The sequence below is a fragment of the Oreochromis aureus genome, linkage group 1, assembly GCF_013358895.1.
Source record: "Oreochromis aureus strain Israel breed Guangdong linkage group 1, ZZ_aureus, whole genome shotgun sequence".
NCBI lineage: Eukaryota > Metazoa > Chordata > Actinopteri > Cichliformes > Cichlidae > Oreochromis > Oreochromis aureus.
In genome coordinates, this window is record NC_052942.1 from 8,220,353 (window position 1) to 8,241,988 (window position 21,636).

General features: G+C 39.0%; 1 protein-coding gene across 2 annotated transcripts; it reads right to left on the reverse strand.

Annotated features, from left to right (window-relative positions):
* Positions 1-1,121: 1,121 nt before the first annotated feature.
* Positions 1,122-7,667, reverse strand: LOC116321185 (immunoglobulin superfamily containing leucine-rich repeat protein 2-like). Of its 2 annotated transcripts, none has more exons than XM_031740960.2 (2): positions 7,498-7,667; positions 1,122-5,636 (listed from the first exon to the last, which is right to left on the reverse strand). In XM_031740960.2, exon 2 carries the CDS (start codon positions 5,624-5,626, stop codon positions 3,515-3,517), a length of 2,112 nt encoding a protein of 703 aa, XP_031596820.1. In that variant the 5' UTR covers positions 5,627-5,636; positions 7,498-7,667; the 3' UTR covers positions 1,122-3,514. The 2 variants fall into 2 exon arrangements, with proteins under 2 accessions (XP_031596820.1, XP_039458739.1); XM_039602805.1 differs by lacking the exon at positions 7,498-7,667 and adding an exon at positions 6,868-6,988.
* Positions 7,668-21,636: the final 13,969 nt, after the last annotated feature.

Consider the following 21,636-nt stretch of genomic DNA (forward strand, 5'->3'; position numbering starts at 1 on the left):
GTTAGAAGACTGTATGTGTGTATGTTTTTAATTACATTTCAGCTTTGTCACAATCATTGGTGCATCACATGGTATTGCATGTTATCTCATATTTAGATACCTAATTACAGTTTTCTATTAGTTTACTATATTTGCTGTTTTACATACAAGTCCTGAAGATAAATAAAAAGGCAAAAAGATAATGTGCTAGTTAATTTGCATATTTTTTTCTTAAGTCATTCTTTTAAAACTATGTCAATATTTTTTAAAGAAAATTCACAGTTTTTATATGAATTTATTTTGTTGATGACTGTAAATTACCATCCAATAATGCATGCATCTCCCCTGCTCCCATTCCTGGTGAATGCAGCTGAATTCTGTAAATTTTAATGCCTTTAAAAAAAATTATATTAAATACTAAGAATATTAAGCAAATAAATTAAATACTATATATTTATGGTTTAATACAGTTCTTGCTTGGTGAGTGAAAATATCCTGAAATGTAAATGTTTCAGACTGGGCTGACATCTTATTACTGTTAAAGAAAGACAATAAACTAAAAGGGTAAATAATGGAGGACATGCTGACCAGCGTAAGGATATAGTACTTTACTGTAATTTAACAGTAAAAATTTCCTCCTGTGTACTTTTCCAAATACCAGAATTTATCATATGTTTAGTGTTTATTGAGTGTTTATTTATAGAATGCTTGAACTGTACGGATATATCTTTGCTGCGGGCATTCTCTTAAGACCACTCTCAACTGCTCCATTTCATCACTGAGTGTCAATTAAAAGTTGTTCTGAGTGATCATCTTTATCCTGTCATGAAACATTTCTGTTCTGATAGGAATGACTCCAGCCACATCCCAAGACTGGTTACTGAATAATCTGATGAATATAAATATGACATAAATCATATGCTATGGCCTTCACAGGGTTAGACACGTTAGCGTGCTCTCCACCATGGCATCAAAAGCATGATTATTTGTTTGAAGAATGGTGCTCCACCCCTGCTACGTGGATTAGAAGGACTTGGAGAATATACTGTAGGTATGCCAAGGTACACTGACAGCTGTGCTGGCAGCATGTCGTAGCCCACTTTGAATTTTGAGGGAGAGGAAAACAATGTTTTTTTCAAACTTTATTGAGGTACATAGGAAAAGGGCAGTTACAATATTTAAACACTTTGGTAAAAACATACTGTTTCCTTTATCACAGGGATAAAAAACAGAAAACAGACAACAAGAAATACTGATCTAAAGTTATTGTTTGGGCCATTTTTAAGACACAACATACTGTGACTCCACAACAGGCAGCATGCAGGTCCTCTAACACTGTGCCCTGGGAAAAACAGCAGGACGGACACATGACCCAGATGCAACAGAGCAATAACAGAGCACACACACACTCATAGGTGCTTCTACGTTTGGAGTAGGGTGTCTACATTATATCACGATAGTCTTTTTAAAGCAGCCTTATATTTGGAGTCAACACACTTCTTCTTATTGGACATGTTTACCGCATAGCTGAACAAAGTGCTCACAGTTGCAGTACACAAAGATTTGATGTTTTTTCTTTTTTTTGTGTGTGTGAAACAACACAGTTTTCATTAACATTTAAACTCCATTAGGTGATTTTTTTAATTAAATTTCTATTTTAAGCCACTACACTCCTAATAGAAGCACATACATTTACATACATACATTTGCAGAATATTGGCATATTTATTAGTACAGATTTCACTACGCACATCGCTTTGGGCTGCAATTCATATGTGACACAAGTCAATTAGCATTTTTTCCCTTAATCAAACCTTGATTGCGACTGCTGCACTCATCCTGACAGGCAGAAACGTGTGCTCTCATCCATGACCTGCCTGCTGTTATCTAGAAACAGGTCTAGCAACAGTGCTTAAAAATGAAGGAGATATCAACGTTTCTAAGGTTACATAGGCTTTCATTTCTTTTCGTACCTGCACTCATGTAAACGTGGATATAACCCTGGAATAACTGGTCTGAAAAAACATTTACATACAGGACTTAGTGTGGGTTAGTCATAGTATGCACAGATATTTAATCCCTACTGTGGAAATTTTACCTTCACTCACCAGACAAGATTTTATTCTTGCTCTTGTGGTCATACTGTGAATTCTTAACTCGTAACTTTCTGATTTTATGTAAACGGCATTTACTGGGAAATTTGGTCAAGTCAGTGCTTGTTTTGTGGGGTTTTCTTTCTTTCTCAAGATCACCAGTACTGAAATAAATTTTTACAAAGACGTTTAAATAGTATACTTGCTCCCCGTGATTGTCTATCACTGTGTATTTTAGTGTAGATCTGTATCCAGGTGCACATTTAAAAATTCAAAACACTTTTTTTTTCATTCAAAGAAGAAAATCAGGAATTCTGCAGATGTGGTGACAGTGCATACTTCCTCTATGCTTTTCAGTTTGCTTTCCCCCAACTTTTTATTACAGTTTTTGTAAATTCACTGTAACCTCGAACTTCACCAGGCAGAACAGATCTCTGCAATAAATAAACTTCACCCTATGAGCGTGATATTAGGAAGTCTACACACTGCGTGGTTTGCCCACGTGTGAACAGAGCAGGCGATAGTGTGCCCGGTGATGAACGTCACATCCTGTCTCCTGCACGCTCCTCACAATATGCAGGAGGAGTGTTTTCAGTAGCAAATACACATCTGTACAGGCAATCCCCTGTTGTCTCTTACATGTGTGAAAATGACCATTAGCAAAGGAACTCTTTTTACCTTTAGTTGTTTAGTGCTAAGATCAATCAGTGGTCATCATAGTGATAATCATGTTCTCACCAAGAAGAGAAACTGTGCTCATTTCCCACATTTTAAAATAATAATTTTCAAGCCATCTCTTAACAAGTAGGAAGTGTACAGACAATTCCTGCTTTTATGGAGGGGATTTTATCAGCGTGTTGTTGTCCTATTTGCTGGAGTGTCTGGAAAATTTCCACCAGTGATCAATAGACAGGCAACTTGTTGCCCATCCATTCATTGAATGCTGCAGCATGGATTGTTGTTTCAAGCAAGTGTACTAAAGTCATATTTCTATAAAACTGAAAGGCACCAACAAATGAAGCAACATAACAATTAATAAACAAATGATAAACAATTCTGGATCCAAGATAATTAAATTCATACATCTAAACTACATCAGTCGTCACATTTTAGGGGAAATATGGTTTCCGAAGGCATAATCTGCGATACTTTAAACCAGGACACTGTGTTTCAGCTCCACCGTGGAACCTTTTGATTTAAATTATCATGGTTTGGGTTAAATTCCACGAAGACTGGTCTTGCGCAGCTAATATTTAAATAACTGCTAAAAAATGGAGCATCAGCAGAAAGGTGAGAATATAACTGATATGTTAATTACAATCAGTATTAGTGAAACAAATACAATCATTCTGGAGGATGCAGTTTAGTTGTATGGGATTGTAATTTTGAGGCGGTGGAGATGTTACGAAAGCAAGTTACATTATATCACAGGCAGTGACAAGTTACTGATTGGGATATTTGTAATTAGTTGTAATATTCACTGCTTCAGCTCCCAGAGGCAGCCTGTCACTGTACTCAGATCCCACCTCACAGTCGTCCAAATTCCCCCTGCACTGAGACAAAGTAAATGAGTCGGTCACCACACTCTCTTCCGTATCGGCCTCCTTGTCCCCATCTCCGCTCTCCGTCTCATCTTCCTCTTCATCCAGCTGGCTGCTATCAATCTTCTTCAGAGACTCGGTGTGAGGTGCGTAGATGTTGAAGTTGGTGGTGAGGTTCCTCTCCATGTGGTACTGGTCTTTGGCCTTCAGGATTAGCTTGTAGGTCTTGCTGCGGTACTTGTACACCAGGTGGAAGCACGTAGCCCCGAGCAGAGGCACAGTGGACACGGTTAGGAGGCAGATGCTGACTGAGATGATGATGAGAAGGTTTGGCACCTTCCTTCTGGTGGTGAACAGCACGTGGACCTCACAGTCCTCCCCTCTGTAGGTCAGGCAGAGGGAATAGTTGGTGCCCGGTCGCAAACCGCTGAACTGATACGAATTGACGCCATCCTTGATCTTCGACCACTGCACGGCGGAATGTTTTAGGTCCGCGGTGACGCACAAATACAAGCCATTTGAAGGGGCTTTTTCTGAGATATCTGGAATGCCGTGGTGCTCTTTGCTGTCAGAGGTGCCATCAGCTGCCTGGTTGCCCTTTTGTCTGGCCATAAGAAGAGGATTGAGTCGCACTGTTGCCTGTGTTTCTGACACTCCTAATGCAATCACACCAAAGTCAAACGTGTATTTGATGTCATCTAGGCTCCCGTTTGAGACAGGGCTTGAAATATAGCTCGTATTAGTCGTCAAGCCACATTTGCTAGATAGATATTTTGTTAAATCCTCATTAGGTTCGGAAACGCTGTCTGCAGTAGGTGGGTGAGTGGGTATGATGCTCATGATTTTTTTTCTCTGCACAGAATTAAAAACAGATGCTTTGTCTGTTTCCTGGCGTGCAGATGGGTTTGTTTTAGTGTAAGTGGGTACTGTGCTCATTTGCTTCGTGGGTGTTGGTGCCAGCGCCAGCGCCATCACCTCCACTAAAACCGAATCCTCCGCTCTTCCAAGCTCATTTGTGGCAGAGCAGCTGTAGTTGCCCCCATCTTCCTTCCTGAGGTTTGAAACGAGAAGTGTGCCGTTATTAAAGACTTTGACTGAATCTGACTCGTAGGACACCGAGGAGTCCTCGCTGGATTCTGCAGAGCCCTCCTCAGTGAACAACAAAGCCAGCTCCTGTTTTCGGCTTTTGCTGTGAATGCTCCACAGAACCAGTGGTTTTGGGTTTCCTTTGAATTCACAAGTCAAGACCAGTTTGCTGCCCTCATAGAATTGTGCATTATCTGACTCAGTCCATACTGTGACATTGGGGCTTGTACATTTTGTCTCGGACAGTTTCCTGATCTCCATTCCTTTAAATTTCTCTGGTGTTGCACAAGTGATGGGGCTGTGCTCAGTGAGTGAGATGGTGGTTGTTGAAATCCAAACTCTGAACCAGTCCAGGGAACAGGTGCAAGTGAATGGATTATTATAAATCTGCAAATGTGACAAAGACAGCAAACCTTCAAATGTTCCTTCAGCTATGGTAACAAATCTGTTATTGTTGAGCCGAAGAGACTTCAGATCTTTCAGGTTGGAGAAGGCGTCCACCGGCAGGCTGACCATCTCATTGTGATTCATCTTCAGCATATACAGTCCTGTGAGGTTCTGTAGATCCTCCCAAGGAAAGTCTACTATTTTATTGTGGCTGATGTCTAAGTTTTGCAGATGAACCAAAGGCACAAACGTCCCCTGTTCAATGGACACAATCTCATTGTGTGACATCCACAAGGAAATCAATCTGGTGACATTGTCAAATGTCCCCAGAAGTAGTACACTGATTTTATTAGCAGAGAGACTAATGGTCGCAACACTGGGAGGAAAACCCTCTGGGACTTCATCTAGCTCCTTGTAAGAGCAATCTGCAAAGAGACGGCCGTATTTAACCAAGCAGGTGCAGAGTTGAGGGCAGATCAGTCCTGTGGTGAAGGCTGTGGAGGTCCACAAAGTGAAGAAGAGGATGTATGCAGCTGCCATTCTTCTGCTCCTGTAAAATGGAGTCACAGTCCATCTGTCAGTGAATGCATTAAATCAGATAAAAAGTGCTGCGAAATAGTATCTGCCCCCTTCCTGATTTTTTAAATAAAACCATTTAAAAACTGGATTTTGTATTAATCTGGTTATCTTTGTTTAACCTGAACATTTGTCTGATGATCTGAAATATGTAAGTGTGACAAATATGCACATAAACTAAAAAACAGGCAAATACTTTTTCACAGTGCTGTGAAAGACAATATTAAAAAGAATAAAAATTGGCAGAAAAAAAACATGAAAATGGAGCGTGTTTATATAATCCAAGACAGATTTGTAAATCATTCAGAGTCTCCAAATGATTTCAAAAAGCTGGAGAAAGTCCTGACTGCATTAACAAGCGTGCACACTGGTCTGCTCTCTCTGTCAGTCTGCAGCCTGGTCACCAGATCACCTTACTTCTAGCCAAACTGTGTATTTGTGCTTGAGACTTTACATGGAAAGGAAATGCACACAAAACACAATTTAAATAATTTGCTTCATAACTTGAAAGGACTGATAATCTTTAGAATTCATGTAATTAAAATAAAATGAAGATTTTTCTGTTAAACAGCACAGAGGTGGTTCCAGCTGGAATAATGCTCTATGACTTCTAAGTGTTCTTAATTAGAAAGCCAAAAGCTGTGGAGTTTGAATGTTTAAGATCCTGGCCAGCAAACAAAATTAAACCAAAAATATAAAGTCTCAAATATTTACAGAGTGTCTCTGGCTCAGTAAATGTTACTGATGCTCTAGCTGAACCCATTTTCTGCAGATACAAGACCAGTTATGAAGAAATTTCACTTAGGTATTGGAATTCCTGCAGATACAAAAGCAAAACTATCACTTTTCTCTCTCTCTCTCTCTCTCTCTCTCTCTCTCTCTCTCTCTCTCTGTGTGTTACAAAGCAATTTCTAACCCTTTGGGACTCCAGCGAACCACTTTGAGAGCCATTATTCACAAATGGAGAAAACTTTAACAGTGGTAAAGTCCGGTCCAGCAAAATGTGAATTTCTCAGTTATTTCTCTGGCTCAGTAAATGCTACTGATGAACGCTTTACGTTGATCCATCTCCCGCAGGCACATGAAAAGCTGTGGAGAAATCTCACTACAGTTCCTGCAGAGACACAGACACTGTTCCATGCAGAGAACATGAAATAATATTTAGCATGCATGAGTTATTAATCCATTTACAATGCAATGCTAACCTGTTTTACACCGTGCCGTCTCACTGTTGTTCTTTCTGCGCTTCACATAAAACAATATCGAACTGTACTGAAGAAAGAATCCTCCACCGCTGATACTCCTCAAGTTTCCTCTCTATTTCTCTTTAAATATTTTCACGCATTCGTGGCTTTGTCTCATCCCAGCTCTGTACTCTGAATAAACGCGTTTCTATCGGAAATGGCAAACAAGGAGGAGCCCTGTAGCGTCTGGAAAATCAGGAAAGAAAAGAAAACAGTGACAACGATGTCATTTTGGAAGCTTCGAAGGTATGCGCTGAGAAACTGCAGTGAGTCAGTGTGTCCTTCAAAGCAGCAGCGGTGGACCTGAGTGCTGGGCCGCTGGGGAAAGCCTCTGGTTTCAAACTACGCAGCAGCCTCTGTCCTTGGTGCTGAAAGATGAGCCGCGCGTCTGCGTCCACGCACCCTGTAATGTCGCTGTGAAAGAAACATCTCTAAACTGTGATGCTCGCCACCCTCTGTAGGTCGACCAAAACACCAAAGTTTTCCTGTGCGCAGAGACTTCGACGCTGAGTCAGCATGTAAAAATAATGCGGGAGGAAAGAGGACACCTATTCTCTGCGTTAGCGGCCCTAAACCCGGTGACGTGCTTACCTGCGTGTGATTTGTTTTGCTTGTTTCTGCAGAGAAGCCGCTGTTTGCAGTCACGGCAGCGTGAGCTTCAGGCCGGGTGGATGTTTATAGCTGAATGCGACTTAGCTCGGCTCCCTGGCTGTCTCTACATGATGAAAACACGCGTGACTCCTGGGATATATGTCAAACTGAGGTATCCCCACCTCCACACACACATACACATCTCCCCTACTCATCCTCAGCCCCGAACAGAACTGCACCAGTGTCTCCCCAAAAAAATTTAAAGGGGAATTGACCGGCTTGGTTTGAAAGGCATGGCGACTGATGTGAGAGCTCTTTAAATGTAGCAGAGCTGCTTAATCATGACAGCAGCAGCCAGCGAGTATCCTGCTGATCAGCCAGATAGTTATTCATCAAGTTTTCATGTGTATTTCAAAGCTGGCTTACTTATCGTACTCAGTTAGTTACAGTTAGTTAGTTATAGTTAGCATCTGCAAATGCGTATTTGTGCTCCTGAAATTGCCCCAGAAATTGTGTGAAATAGTCGTTAAACCTGCATCTGAAGCAGGAAAGAGGTTTTGAACAGACAGCGTCACGTTTTCTAATATCAAACAAAACGAAGTTCCCCTCATGCCCACTTAAACCTGGCTCCAAAACAAAACATTTCACTCAGACTTCAATGTTAAAATATCTGAAATATCAAAGGAAAGAGCATTAAAAGATTTTAAACCTTCGAATATGACCTAGACGTGAAAAACAGAGAACCAGTAGCTATATGGTCATAGCCAAGAGGTCTGTGCATTTCTACCAAGCTGAAACAGGGCCAGCTGTAATCTTATCTCGTACCACTCTGAAGCACAGGATGGGGAGCTGAGTGAGTGTATACAGTTCAACAAGAGAGGTCTTTCAGCTGCCTTGGGATCTGGAGCTGTGAGGGATACACTCCTGTGTTCAGTGCAGCACAGCAGCAAATTCAGAAAATTAGGATTAGGAAGCACTGTTCAGGCATCACTAACAATGCAGCAAGTAGAACCTGAGCTGCCCTTGCTTTTTGCAGTGGTATCAAACATAAGGCACAGGGGCCAGAACTGGCCCAGCAAAGACTCCAATCTGGCCCAGCTTCATGGCTTTTGAAAATGTGAAGGAGGACATCATTTCTCGATGTTTGACAGAATTTTCTGTCAAACATTACAGCTTTTGCTACACTCATAGTACATCAGAGTACTTAAGCAAAAGAAAAACAACTCAGTGACTTTCTGTGTCATAATTACAAGACAGTCTGTGCTATGAGCTACCAGAACTTTTTCTGTAACTGCACACCTTTATTTCTTCTAATTTAAGAACAAAAAGTCGCACTGACAGATTATTTATTTTTTAAATTTCTTCAGCAGCATTTCCTTATCATGTAGAAAAATTGAGATTAGATTTCTTTTTCTTGTATTAAGATATCTCAGGTTTTAAATGTGTAGCTAAACTCCTTTACGCTGACAGAAAGGGGACTTCGGCTGGTTGTGCCTTGAGGCGACAGTTGTTGGGAACTGGCCCAGCTTATTATACACAGCAGTTGCAGTACAGATTACAAGGTTGACAGTTTTACTGCTGTTTACATGCACTGCTGCTATCTTGGATTGTGAACACAGAGTTATTGGGAAAGCTCCAAATTTCCGAGTTGGAAATATGACCTAAAGGTCCAATTGAAAATTCGGACTGGGAACTCAAAGAATATCAGCTTCTGACTTGAAATGGAGTGGACTGATACCAGCTGATACAGTACATCTGCATATATGATTTACCACTGACTTTATGCTGGATGTTGATCCTGATGCTCTCATTTATCCAGGCTTGAGACCAACATGAGGCACATGGTTTATGGCACAGGCTTATGCCCCCTGAGATATAAACATCTCAAACTAGGGATCTTTTTCATAAAGGGCAAATGTCTTAACCAATTGTTACGTCCCCAAACAAGGGCTAGAAGATGAAATGAGAAGTAAGAGCCAGGAAAGAAAGAAGTCAAACTGAATGGTGTATATAAAGAGTAAGCTTTCATTATTTATTTATATTTTTATTTAAAAAGGACAGTGCATATTAATGAACATATACCAATGTAAATATGCCAGATTTATCCAGAAGGCTACTTTTCATCTGTAGTCCCTGACAGGTCAAACAAAAATGATATATAAAGAATATGGCACACCATCAGACAGCAAACCCAACACGAAGAGATGGCTGTGTCACTGTATCAGCTAAAAACAAACCTAAATATCCTAAAAGAAAAAAGAAATGGTTAAACAAAAGAGAAACAAACCCAAGCTCCTGACTAGCAGCACTAAAACAACATTAGGCTCAAACAAATCACATCACAACAGCTCTAAACTCTCAGGGCTTCACACACTAACTGACCAAGTAGCTCTTTGTCATGATCCTGGGTCCTTTTGACCCAGCGTTTTGTGTTTTCTATTATTGTGATTTTGGTTCTGTTCTTCCTCTGTTTAGTGTTACTCTGTGCTGCCCGTGTGTTCCTGTGTCATGTCCGCGTTTCTTAGTCTGTGTCCTTGCATGTGTAAGTTCCTGTTTTATTGTGAAGGTCTGTGTCCTATGTGAGTGTTTTCAGTTTGCCTCCCTAGTCTCGTCACGTTAATCACTCCCAGCTGTGTCCCCCACCTGTGTGTAATCTCCCTTTGTTCTCTGAGTGTTTTTAAGTCATGTCTTCTGTCTTAGTGGTTGCTGGTTCATCTGCGTTAGTCCCTTCCGTCATTCTGTGTTGTTTCCCCTCGGTCTCCCTGCGTATCTCCATGTGTATTTCCCCGGACCTCCCTGCATCTTCGTTTCTGGTTTGTTTTGTTAGTTTTACCCAGTTTAGGTTTTCCAGTTTCATGTTCACCCACCATTGCTGTTTGTGCCCACTCCTGTAAATAAATACTCACCTGCACCAGACCTGCCGCCTTTTGGGTCCTTTATACAAACTCCACACATCTGCCACACCGGACTTGACACTCTTACCAGGTTATTACTGAGTGAGGCCCCGTGGACGCTGGCTTCTCAAGGAAAACAAGGGGTAGCTGAGGTCAGAAAAGAAAAGAGGAAGACCACACACACACACACACACACACACACACACACACACACACACACACACACACACACACACACACACACACACACACACACACACACACACACACAGAGGTCTACTGCATGTAACACCAGTACACAATGGAAGAGTTTCTTATGAAATATAATTTCTTACATAGAAGAAAAGATTGAATCGTGTAGTGCTAGACTTAAACTTTCTGGTAAAAGTCTGCCACCTTATGGTTAAAAAAAAGCCTTTTGAAAAGAATGTTTTGAGTCTCTGGTTCACTCCTTCATCCCAATTGTCTTATCTTTGAGCTTTGCTGGTAATGTTTAGAGTCATGGGCATGTCTGTGCTAACTAACCTCACCTGTTATTCACAGAAGTGGACTTCTATCCTGCGTTTGTGCTGTTAGTTGCTTTTTGGGCTTTTCATGGAATCATCTGGCAAACAGTATGACCTGCTGGAAGGTACTGATTGTCCAAGATGTTTGCGCTTCAGTTCTGGTAAATATAGTTTTGCAGTTTTATTAGTTTGTTACTCATCAAAAATTATTTTTGTCATTTTTGTCTATGTGTCGCACCTGGCCAGTTTAATGTTAGTGCTTACTAACCATGCCTGCTAGTGTTAGCTGGTAACTTAGCACTACACTATTTCATTTAAATATAGTAACTGCTGACTGACTGACTGCACAAAAAACAAAAAAACAAAACAAAAGAAAACCCCCCAAAGAAACAAAACAAAAAAACCCCCAAACAAAACATGGCAGTGGCCAAAAATATCATAGTTGATGCTTGAAGCTACAAAGCCTGAATCCAAAACCAATGGGTAATGTCGCAGTAGCGTTATACATTCAATGGCTATCATGCAGTTCATGTCAGCCAGTTCATACAGTATATATTTTTTAAATTATCTATATTTTTTCTCCTTCAAGCTATTTGCTAATTCTGGCAAAGTTACTCCAAAACTGAAAGGATTCAGTTTAAATGTACTTTTTCTACAACCATAGCAGAATGAATGCTAATTCTTTCTCATAATTTAATAACACATTGATCTGAACTTTGACGAGGTTGGTTTGGCTTTTTGTCACACCTAAGAGGACAAAACAATATCAATATGTATGCGATGCATTTAGGGTCTGTTAGGATGCTTTACCATTTCATGGAATATTTGTGTTATAAAGTCTGTATTTGAGATGAGATGTGCTCTTGTGAACATTCAGTATGGCCTAAATCAGGGGTTTCAAACTCGTAGCCTGGGGGCCACTTGTGGCCACTTGTGGCCCATGTCACCCCCTACAGCAGGTATATTGACATGAAAAAATATAATGCAATTTGGCCCTTAAAGTTACCGGTTTGTTAGGGAGGATTTGTTTGTTGTTGAGTGCAATGTTAAAACCAGTTCTCTGAAAAGCTTAAAATGATTTAATATGAAGATAATATGAGCAGAGAGTACAAACATGTTGAGGGACTGACTGTGTTAGTGCAGTAAGAGAGTTATTTGTAAAAAAAACAATTTTCAGCAGCAGTCAAAAACTAATTTGTAAACTTAAGTCTGCATTTTTATTTTGTTAAATACGAACAAAATTAAAGCAGAAGTGCTGCCACATCTGACCAGAAAGAGAGTACCAACGTGTAAAAAGCTTCAGTTAGTAAGGAGTAATGAGAAAAAAAAAATAGGTTGACATTTGCAGTTTTGTCTTGTTATACAATATTTGAAATATAAAAAAAGAATTTTCGGAAATATTGGGGGTTGATTTCTTGTTTGTTTGTTTTGTACTATTTGAACACTAAAGTGGCCCTCTAATGAGATGAGAGTGCCAGCAGTGGCCCACATCTCATTTAGGTTTGAGACCCCTGGTCTAAATGAAGACGCACAGAAGGTGTGTGTGTGCGTGTGTGTCTTGCAGCAGTTGATATGGAAAACCCAGGTACAGAGAGCGGAGGCCACAGTGAGTCATGTCCGGACATTTTGATTCATTTAGTTTAGCTCTAACATCATCATCTTCATGATCCTGGCTGAACTCTTGGCAGCGTTACCCTGTGAAGAATTTGCTTTCCTCTGCTCTTGCTCTTAGCACCTAAATGCTAAGATGTGGATTTCAGTACAGTTGAACTTAAATTATCACAGCTGTGTCCACTGCAATTATTTGGCTTTTCACTTTCACTTCTGTTTTAGAAAAACCAATTCAGCAAGCTCATAAAACAGACATTTAGCATTAAGGAGAAAGGGAGCCACCATGTCCTTATTCACTGCTTTTTGACTCCACATTCAATACTAAGCTATGTTTTTTAAAGCCAGAAGTTACCATATTTGGAGCGCTAAGTTATCAGCTAAAGCTGACAGGATGCTAGCTTTAGATGTGATGAAACAGAGAGACACACATATCTTTTTATCAGCATTAAGCACAGACTAAAAATACTAGAATTTAACTCACAAAAATGTAAGCAAAAAGGTCCTCCATCTGCTAAACAGGTTATATTTGTCACAGAATTCAGTTAAAAAGCTGGAAAAAAAAAACCCCCCAAACAATGCTAACAAGGTGGAGAAGTTGAGAAGGGTCTGGCTGCAACCACTGTGGAGCCGAGAAGTCTGTTTCAGTGACTGACAGGAAGCTTTCTATAGAGTCCAAAACAGTCTTTTGTCCCATCCTGTAAATATTCTAACATGGAAGTCTTTAGTAATTTATGAGCTTTTAGGGGCGATCTCAAGTTTTTAGCATTTCAGTGTTAGCTAGCTCCTCTGAAATAGAGAGCGTCAAATCAGAAGTACTTGACTCCGTGGTATAACTCTCAAACCGTGCACCCTATTTATATATTCTGTATTTATATATGTGTATATATGATATATTTATGCATTCATGCTTATTCTTATATTCATATTCTCTTTTCCCCCTTTTTTATATTCTAATTTCTTTACTATGCAAATTTCTGACGGTGTTCTGCTACTGGAAACTGAATTTCCCGGAGGAACCTACCCTGGGCCACTGGTCCTGAGTCATTTGGTACTGGGCAGCGAGAGTTGAGGCTCGGGTGTGAAATTTATGGTTTCCGAGGTTTTTAGCGTTAACTCGGTTTCCCTGGGTCTTTTCCCATGTTGTAGTTGTGTGTCTTATTTTGAAAGAAATTTGTGCGCATTACCATAGCAACCAGAGGGCATTAAGGGGCAGAGAGTAGCATCCTCCTCTCAATTTTGTTGGTCACATTTCAGGAGGATGCTGCTAATAAAGTGTTTATTAATTTTTATTATTATATTTACAAAATACCACAGTTTTTGTGTTGGTCGTATCATTTTATTTTGTTGTATTTACTCATGACACCTTAAAGTCCAGTCCGTGAAAATACATTAAACTGGTCAATGGCGCAAAAAAGGTTGGGGACCGCTGATCCAAAGGAGATAACTTGTAAGCTAGAGAGGAAATGGCATCTCACTAATTTAGAAGATCATCATTTAGCCTGGAAAGATAGTTTACGGCTTTATATTTAAAAAAAAAAAAAAAAGCCCTCTGTAAAGCTTATTATTCATCACTGATTGAAAAAACAAGAACAACCCTAACTTTTTCTCCAGCACTGTGGCCAGGCTGACAAAATGTCAGAGCTCTGTTTAGCCAAGCAGTTTTTCATAAACTAGTAATGACTTCATACATTTCTCTAAAAATAAAAATTTAACCATTAGAGAAAAAATGACTCATAACCACAGACATAGCATTATGGACAGCTATTTTCAGTACCATCGATATTTATCTAGACTTTTTTTCTTTCTTTTTCTTCCTTCCTGAGTTAAGTTAAGTGAGTTAACACACACCAAATAGTTAAACTGCAGGAATGTCTTAAAGACATAAAGACCTGGATGACCTCCAATTGTCTCGTTCTAAATCCAGAGGTTATTGTACTCGGCCCTAAAAATTTAGAAATATGGTACCTGACCAGATTGTTACTCTGGATCGTATTACCTTGGCCTGCAGTAACACTGAGAGGAGGCTTGGAGTTGTTTTTGACCAGGATATGTCCTCCAGTATATAGATATTAAACAAATATGTAGGACTACTTTCTTCCATCTGCACAATACCTCTAAAATTAGAAATATCCTGTCTCACACTGACTCTGAAAGAATAATTAATAATTAATGCATTTATTACTAGGCTGCACCACCGTTATTATCAAGTTGTCCTAAAAAGTCTTTGAAAAGCCTTCAGTTGATCCAAAATGCTGCAGTGAGAGTACTGACAGGGTCTAGAAACACAGAGCATATTTCGCCCATACTCTTCATCGGCTTAAATTCTTCTCATCACATACAAGGTTGTGAATAATCAGGCCCCATCTTATCTTAATAACCTTATAAAACCATATCACCCCATAGAGCACTTTGCTCTCAGACTGCTGGTTTACTTGGGTTTATTAGGATATCTAAAAGTAGAATGGGAGGCAGAGCCTTGAGCTTTCAGGCCCCTCTTCTGTTGGACCAGCTCCCAGTTTGGATTTGTTTCACGTGTGGCATGATTAGACCAGTTTAATAACATCAAATGAATGAATAATACAATAATCCACCAGAATAGCTCAGTGAATTAAACATACAGCACCAGAAGTCATAATGAACTTTAAATGGTGCACAGTTTGTTCTATTTGAATCTGCCTTACAGCTGTAAACTGTTTAATCCATCCTTCTGAGGCAACAGTGCAATGTTCAACCTGAGGTCAGTTTTATTATGTTTAGATGTGATCTGCCATTTCCTGAGCACAAAAGCCTGGTTTCAAATCTAATGAGGCATATGAAATCAAAGAGAAGTCATCTTTTCAATTAGCAGGCAGCTTAGGCTGCAACTGTAGCATCACTGGGCCAGACGCAGGGAGGGCTGCAGTATCACCTCCTGTCAGGTTTTCTGTTGTCTCTCTGAAATGATGTAGTAGTATGGAAAGCTATTTCTTGTAAAAATTCAGGAAAACATGGCCCACACTGTGTCATAAAGCAATACAATCAAATAAGTGTGAAGAAAAACATGGTAAATATTTCATTTCAGCTTAGCGTAGTCTGTAAATCACTAAATCAAATAAATTCATTTAAAAAAAACATGTTTTTCAAAATGCAACTGGGTTTGATCATCAGTGAATTTTAACTGATCACCAACATGTTTGAGTTACCAGCAGAACTACTGTGGTCGCTCGTAGTTAAAGGGTTTATGTATGTTGTAGAAAAGTGGCATAAATCAGTGTCAGGCTTCTTTCTTCTTTCACTCTTTACTTTCTGTGATTAGCTCTATGGCTCTCTCGTCAAGAAAATGAAACCAAAAGCCCAGAAATCATTCCTCCTGAGTAAATGTTTTACAGAGTTTATTTTACAGTGGCTGTAGAGCTTGTGCTACAATAATTTTGAATTTTGCAGTATTACCATTACCTGGCTTGTGTATTGAGAATCATCATTGCTGGGTCTCATCTGGAACTCTTCCACTGAAATTCCTGGTTGTTGTTTAAGGTCTTCACATCCCACCTGGTCACAGCTAGTGACAGCCAAGACCTGAAGCTGGGTCTGTCAGAAGTCTCTTCCTGTTCATCTCATCACTGGGGGTTTTCTTTCTCTAATATTGTATATTACTGAATTGAATATCCTGAGAGGATATTATCTTCATACCACAGCATTTTCATAGTTATGTTTAGTTATATTGTCATTTCATTGTAATGCAAATGTGTACATGGCTAGAAAGACAGTAAGTACATAACAATAATGTGTCTTTCAAATTTGACGTGATATTCTTTGTGATGGTTTTTGAAAGCGAGGTGTGTTTTAAGAGCCGTTTAGTTTAAATGCGATCTCATAATCTTTAGGTCTTGAATTTTTAGTAAAGAAAAGCAAAATAGTCTTTGTTTTAATGATTTTGACACTTTGTACAGTTTTATTAATTTCAAGTTCCTGTTTGTTTATCTAAATACTAAAGACATGGAAAAATGGTGGCTAAAAGAGATTCAAAGACACACTGGAAATGTGTCTGGGGTTTGTTGTTTAAAGCAGATAAAACGAAAACGAGACCTTTTTTTTTATTTTTTTTTTTACATTTTACATTTTTTAACTTTTTTGTTTTTTACATTTTTTGCAACTTGTGCAAAGAGGTGAATTTACCAGCAGATGGCACCACAGTCCTTTTATGCATACACCTCCCTTTACAAGAGCATGATGACAAATATGTTGCAAAACGTGAAGGAGCATCTCTTCTTACGATTTGCTTTCATATCAAGTAATAATTTGCATCTGAGTGAAAAAAAAGAGCAAACTTGTCTTTCTGCTGTTATCTCAAGTTTATTGTTCTTATCAAGCCTCAGTCGAGAGTTTTAATTAACCATTTCTTTATAAACAATATGCTAGTAAATACTTAATGCAGTCATTTTTTTGTGCACACAGGAGATTTTTAACCCTCCAAAACCTTCAGTGTTTCTTTTTCTGTTTTTTGAAGTCATTTATTGAATTCAATGCTTCTCATGCAAGTCACAGCCAAACAACAAAAAAGCAAAGTGTTGCTGCCATCAGGCTTGTTGTGAAGGTTTTCTTTACATTTAATTAAACTGCTTCTTTTCTAATCCAGTATTTTGTGATTTTTGGCCAGAAAGCCTGACCACTCATTAAAAAAAGGTCTTGCTTTTCCAGATGCTTTGCAGGGTTACTGGTACAGTTAGCTTTTGATGACACACTGACCCTGCTTATACATTAAAACACGAAGGTGTACTACAAAGTGAGATTAATGGCTCAATGACCCATGTTGAGCTCAAATTACAAAGTTTTCTGTGTGGTGAAAGTATATCTTCTTTTATATATCTTCTTTTACCTGGCCCAATCTCCATGGTAATTTTTGCTTAACATGGAAAATATTTGATTTGTGAACATTTGTGAATAAAATATAGGCTTATGAGATTTGCAGATCATAGGATTCTGTTTTTATTTGCATTTGTGGAATTGGGGTTGTAAAGTGAAGATTACTCATGAATGAATGATCTTGTGTGGCAAGAAGAGACAACCACTGTAAACAGAAACACATAATCATATCTATCATAAATACTTAGTGGTGCACTTTCATGTACCAGCAAACACACATGTAACTGTTTATACAGGTGGCTGTAATTACTTAAATGTTGTTACACTGGAAGAAAACAAGACAAAGGGATATTCTAGAGGTCAGCAAATAAAATATATAAAAGTAAAACCTTAAACATGGTACAATGAGGTCTCACAAACTGATCTGTATATGTACATGTAAATATATACCTACATACACATATCAAGGATTGAGATCAAACCATGTCCCAGCAGATTTGAGATCATTCTGCTGTAGCGCCTCTGCACCAAAGTTAGCAGGGTTTACAGTTTATGGCCCCATTATCCCACCCTGAGGTCAGTCTCTGTAAAGGCATCTACCATAAAGGTATCTGTGCTCTATCTAAATACACTCAAAATGCAGGCTTATTGGAATGGTGTTAGTTTTGCAGCTATTTAGTATTCAAATGTTGGACAAACTTAAAACTTAAATTTAATTAATTTTATCTCTGACCACTAAATCAGTGGTCAGAGATAAAAGTAGTAGTAGTACACCTTAGGGTTACTTTGGAATTCTGCTAAAGGTGTTTCACGCATAAGTGATTAAAAAATATAAATCAGTTGTACATGATTCCTAAACTAATTAAACTACACTAAGTTTAGTGACTGGATTAATTGTTTTTTTTTTTCAAATTCTGTATCATGTTTCACTGTAATTATAAGCTGGTGTACAGTGTGTCAAATGCTGTGAAACCTACAGAAAAAGTAACTGACAAACACAGTCATGTTCAGAAAATTTATAAATGATAAATATAAATAAATAAATGACCAAGAAAGACTAATCTAGCCTGCAAAAGAGTTTCATCAGTGCAGCTGAGAAAAATGACAGAGAAAATGACTAAAGACTCAGTTCAGAGTAACTTCATCGTCTTAGGGTCAGTGCATGGTGACGAAAAATAAGTGAAATGATAGTTTTCAATCTACATTATGGTGCAGTGTTGTATTATTTTTAAGATGGTATTTGGCTGGAGAAACATTTACTGAATAAATTATTGATAAAAGTTTTGAGCAACAATACCCTAGATGAAAAACTAGAAAATCCTGAAGGTGAATTTAATGAATACTAAATTTAACGGCAGTTAATTTGATAATTCTTGAGACATTTCACTCCAAACCACAAATGTCAACCACACGGTAAGGTCAGCAGAGCTGCCAGAGTCATTACAGTCATTACAATGTGTCCACTGGGGACTATAACTGTCTGAAGAAATGCTGGTGTAAATTTGTATACTTGGAAATATTTAATAGGATAAGGGAAACCTTTGACCTAGCACTAGTTAAAATACACTCATATAAAGTTTTCATGTGACTCTATGCAGTCCTGTTAAAAAATGCTTCCAGAGGCTTTAGCAGCAAGGTGCTGTTAATCAAATGCACTTGATGAACTGATCAACAAGGGTGAAATAAAAGGAGAAGTTTTGGTAGTTGGTTTTTGTTTTTTGTTTTTTTTTAAATGTCTGGAGCATTCAGCTGTGCATTAATACAATGCTGTAAATTTCCCTGCAAATCTTACATCTTACTATTCGTCACTGATTGAAGAAAATAAGAACAACCCCAGGTTTCTCTTCAGCACTGTAGCCAGGCTGACAAAAAGTCAGAGCTCTACTGAGCCAACAATCCCTTTAACGTTAACTAGTAATGAATTCATGCACTTCTTCACAAATAAAATTTTTATCATTAGAGAAAAAATTACCAATAATCATCCCACAGATGTAATATTATCTACAGCTACTTTTAGTACCATTGATGTTAAGTTAAACTCTTTTTCTCCAATTGATCTTTCTGAGTTAACTTCAATAATTAATTCCTCCAAACCATCAACGTGTCTTTTAGACCCCATTCCTACAAAACTGCTCAAAGAAGTCCTGCCATTAATTAATTCTTCGATCTTAAATATGATCAACCTATCTCTAATAATCGGCTATGTACCACAGGCCTTCAAGGTGGCTGTAGTTAAACCTTTACTTAAAAAGCCATCTCTAGACCCAGCAGTCTTAGCTAATTATAGGCCAATCTCCAACCTTCCTTTCATATCAAAAATCCTTGAAAGAGTAGTTGTCAAACAGCTAACAGATCATCTGCAGAGGAATGGCTTATTTGAAGCGTTTCAGTCAGGTTTCAGAGCTCATCACAGCACAGAAACAGCTTTAGTGAAGGTTACAAATGATCTTCTTATGGCCTCTGACAGTGGACTCATCTCTGTGCTTGTCCTGCTAGACCTCAGTGCTGCGTTCGATACTGTTGACCATAATATCCTATTAGAGCGATTAGAACATGCTGTAGGTATTACAGGTACTGCACTGCAGTGGTTTGTATCATATCTATCTAATAGACTCCAATTTGTACATGTAAATGGAGAGTCCTCTTCACCCACTAAGGTCAATTATGGTGTTCCACAGGGTTCAGTGCTAGGACCAATTCTATTTACATTGTACATGCTTCCCCTAGGCAGCATCATTAGAAGACATAGCATAAATTTTCACTGCTATGCAGATGACACGCAGCTCTATCTATCCATGAAGCCAGGTAACACACATCAATTAGTTAAACTGCAGGAATGTCTTAAAGACATAAAGACCTAGATGGCCGCTAACTTTCTGCTTCTTAATTCAGATAAAACTGAGGTTATTGTACTCGGCCCTGAAAATCTTAGAAATATGGTATCTAAGCAGATTCTTACTCTGGATGGCATTACCTTGGCCTCCAGTAATGCTGTGAGGAACCTTGGAGTCATTTTTGACCAGGACATGTCCTTCAATGCACATATTAAACAAATATGTAAGACTGCTTTCTTCCATTTGCATAACATCTCTAAAATTAGAAATATCCTGTCTCAGAGTGATGCTGAAAAACTAGTTCATGCATTTATTACTTCCAGGCTGGACTACTGTAATTCTTTATTATCAGGATGTCCTAAAACTCACTGAAAAGCCTTCAGCTGATCCAAAATGCTGCAGCAAGGGTACTGACAGGGACTAGAAAGAGAGCATATTTCTCCTGTTTTGGCTTCCCTTCATTGGCTTCCTGTTAAATCCAGAATTGAATTCAAAATCCTGCTCCTCACATACAAGGTCTTAAATAATCAGGCCCCATCTTATCTTAATGACCTTGTAGTACCATATCACCCCATTAGAGCACTTCGCTCTCGCTCTGCAGGCTTACTTGTTGTTCCTAGAGTATTTAAAAGTAGAATGGGAGGCAGAGCCTTCAGTTTTCAGGCCCCTCTTCTGTGGAACCAGCTTCCAGTTTGGATTCGGGAGACAGACACTATCTCTACTTTCAAGATTAGGCTTAAAACTTTCCTTTTGCTAAAGCATATAGTTAGGGCTGGACCAGGTGACCCTGAATCCTCCCTTAGTTATGCTGCAACAGACGAGGCTGCGGGGATTCCCATGATGCATTGAGTTTTTCCTTCCAGTCACCTTTCTCACTCACTATGTGTTAATAGACCTCTCTGCATCGAATCATATCTGTTATTAATCTCTGTCTCTCTTCCACAGCATGTCTTTATCCTGTTTTCTTCTCTCACCCCAACCGGTCTCAGCAGATGGCTGCCCCTCCCTGAGCCTGGTTCTGCCGGAGGTTTCTTCCTGTTAAAGGGAGTTTTCCTTCCCACTGTCGCCAAAGTGCTTGCTCATAGGGGGTCATATGATTGTTGGGTTTTCTCTGTATTTATTATTGTGCTATCTACTGTACAATATAAAGCGCCTTGAGGCGACTTTTGTTGTGATTTGGCGCTATATAAATAAAATTGAATTGAATTGAATTGAATTGAAATTCACCCCAAAGTAAACCTGTAATGCTCAGAGATCTTGCAAGAGATCCAAGAGCTACATCTCAGACTCTACAGGCCTCACTTAGCGTGCCAGAGGCTAACGGTCATAACGGCACAATTAAAAAAAGTATTAAAAGTATGGCTCGTTTGGAAGGTTGCCGGGAGACAGCCTCTACCTGAGCTTCTATCTAAAATTGCACCTGAAGAAACCACAAAACTTCCTGAACAATGA

Coding starts and splice junctions, on each gene's coding strand:
- LOC116321185 (XM_031740960.2), bottom strand. CDS start 5,626: ATGGCAGCTGCATACATCCTCTTCTTCACTTTGTGGACCTCCACAGCC.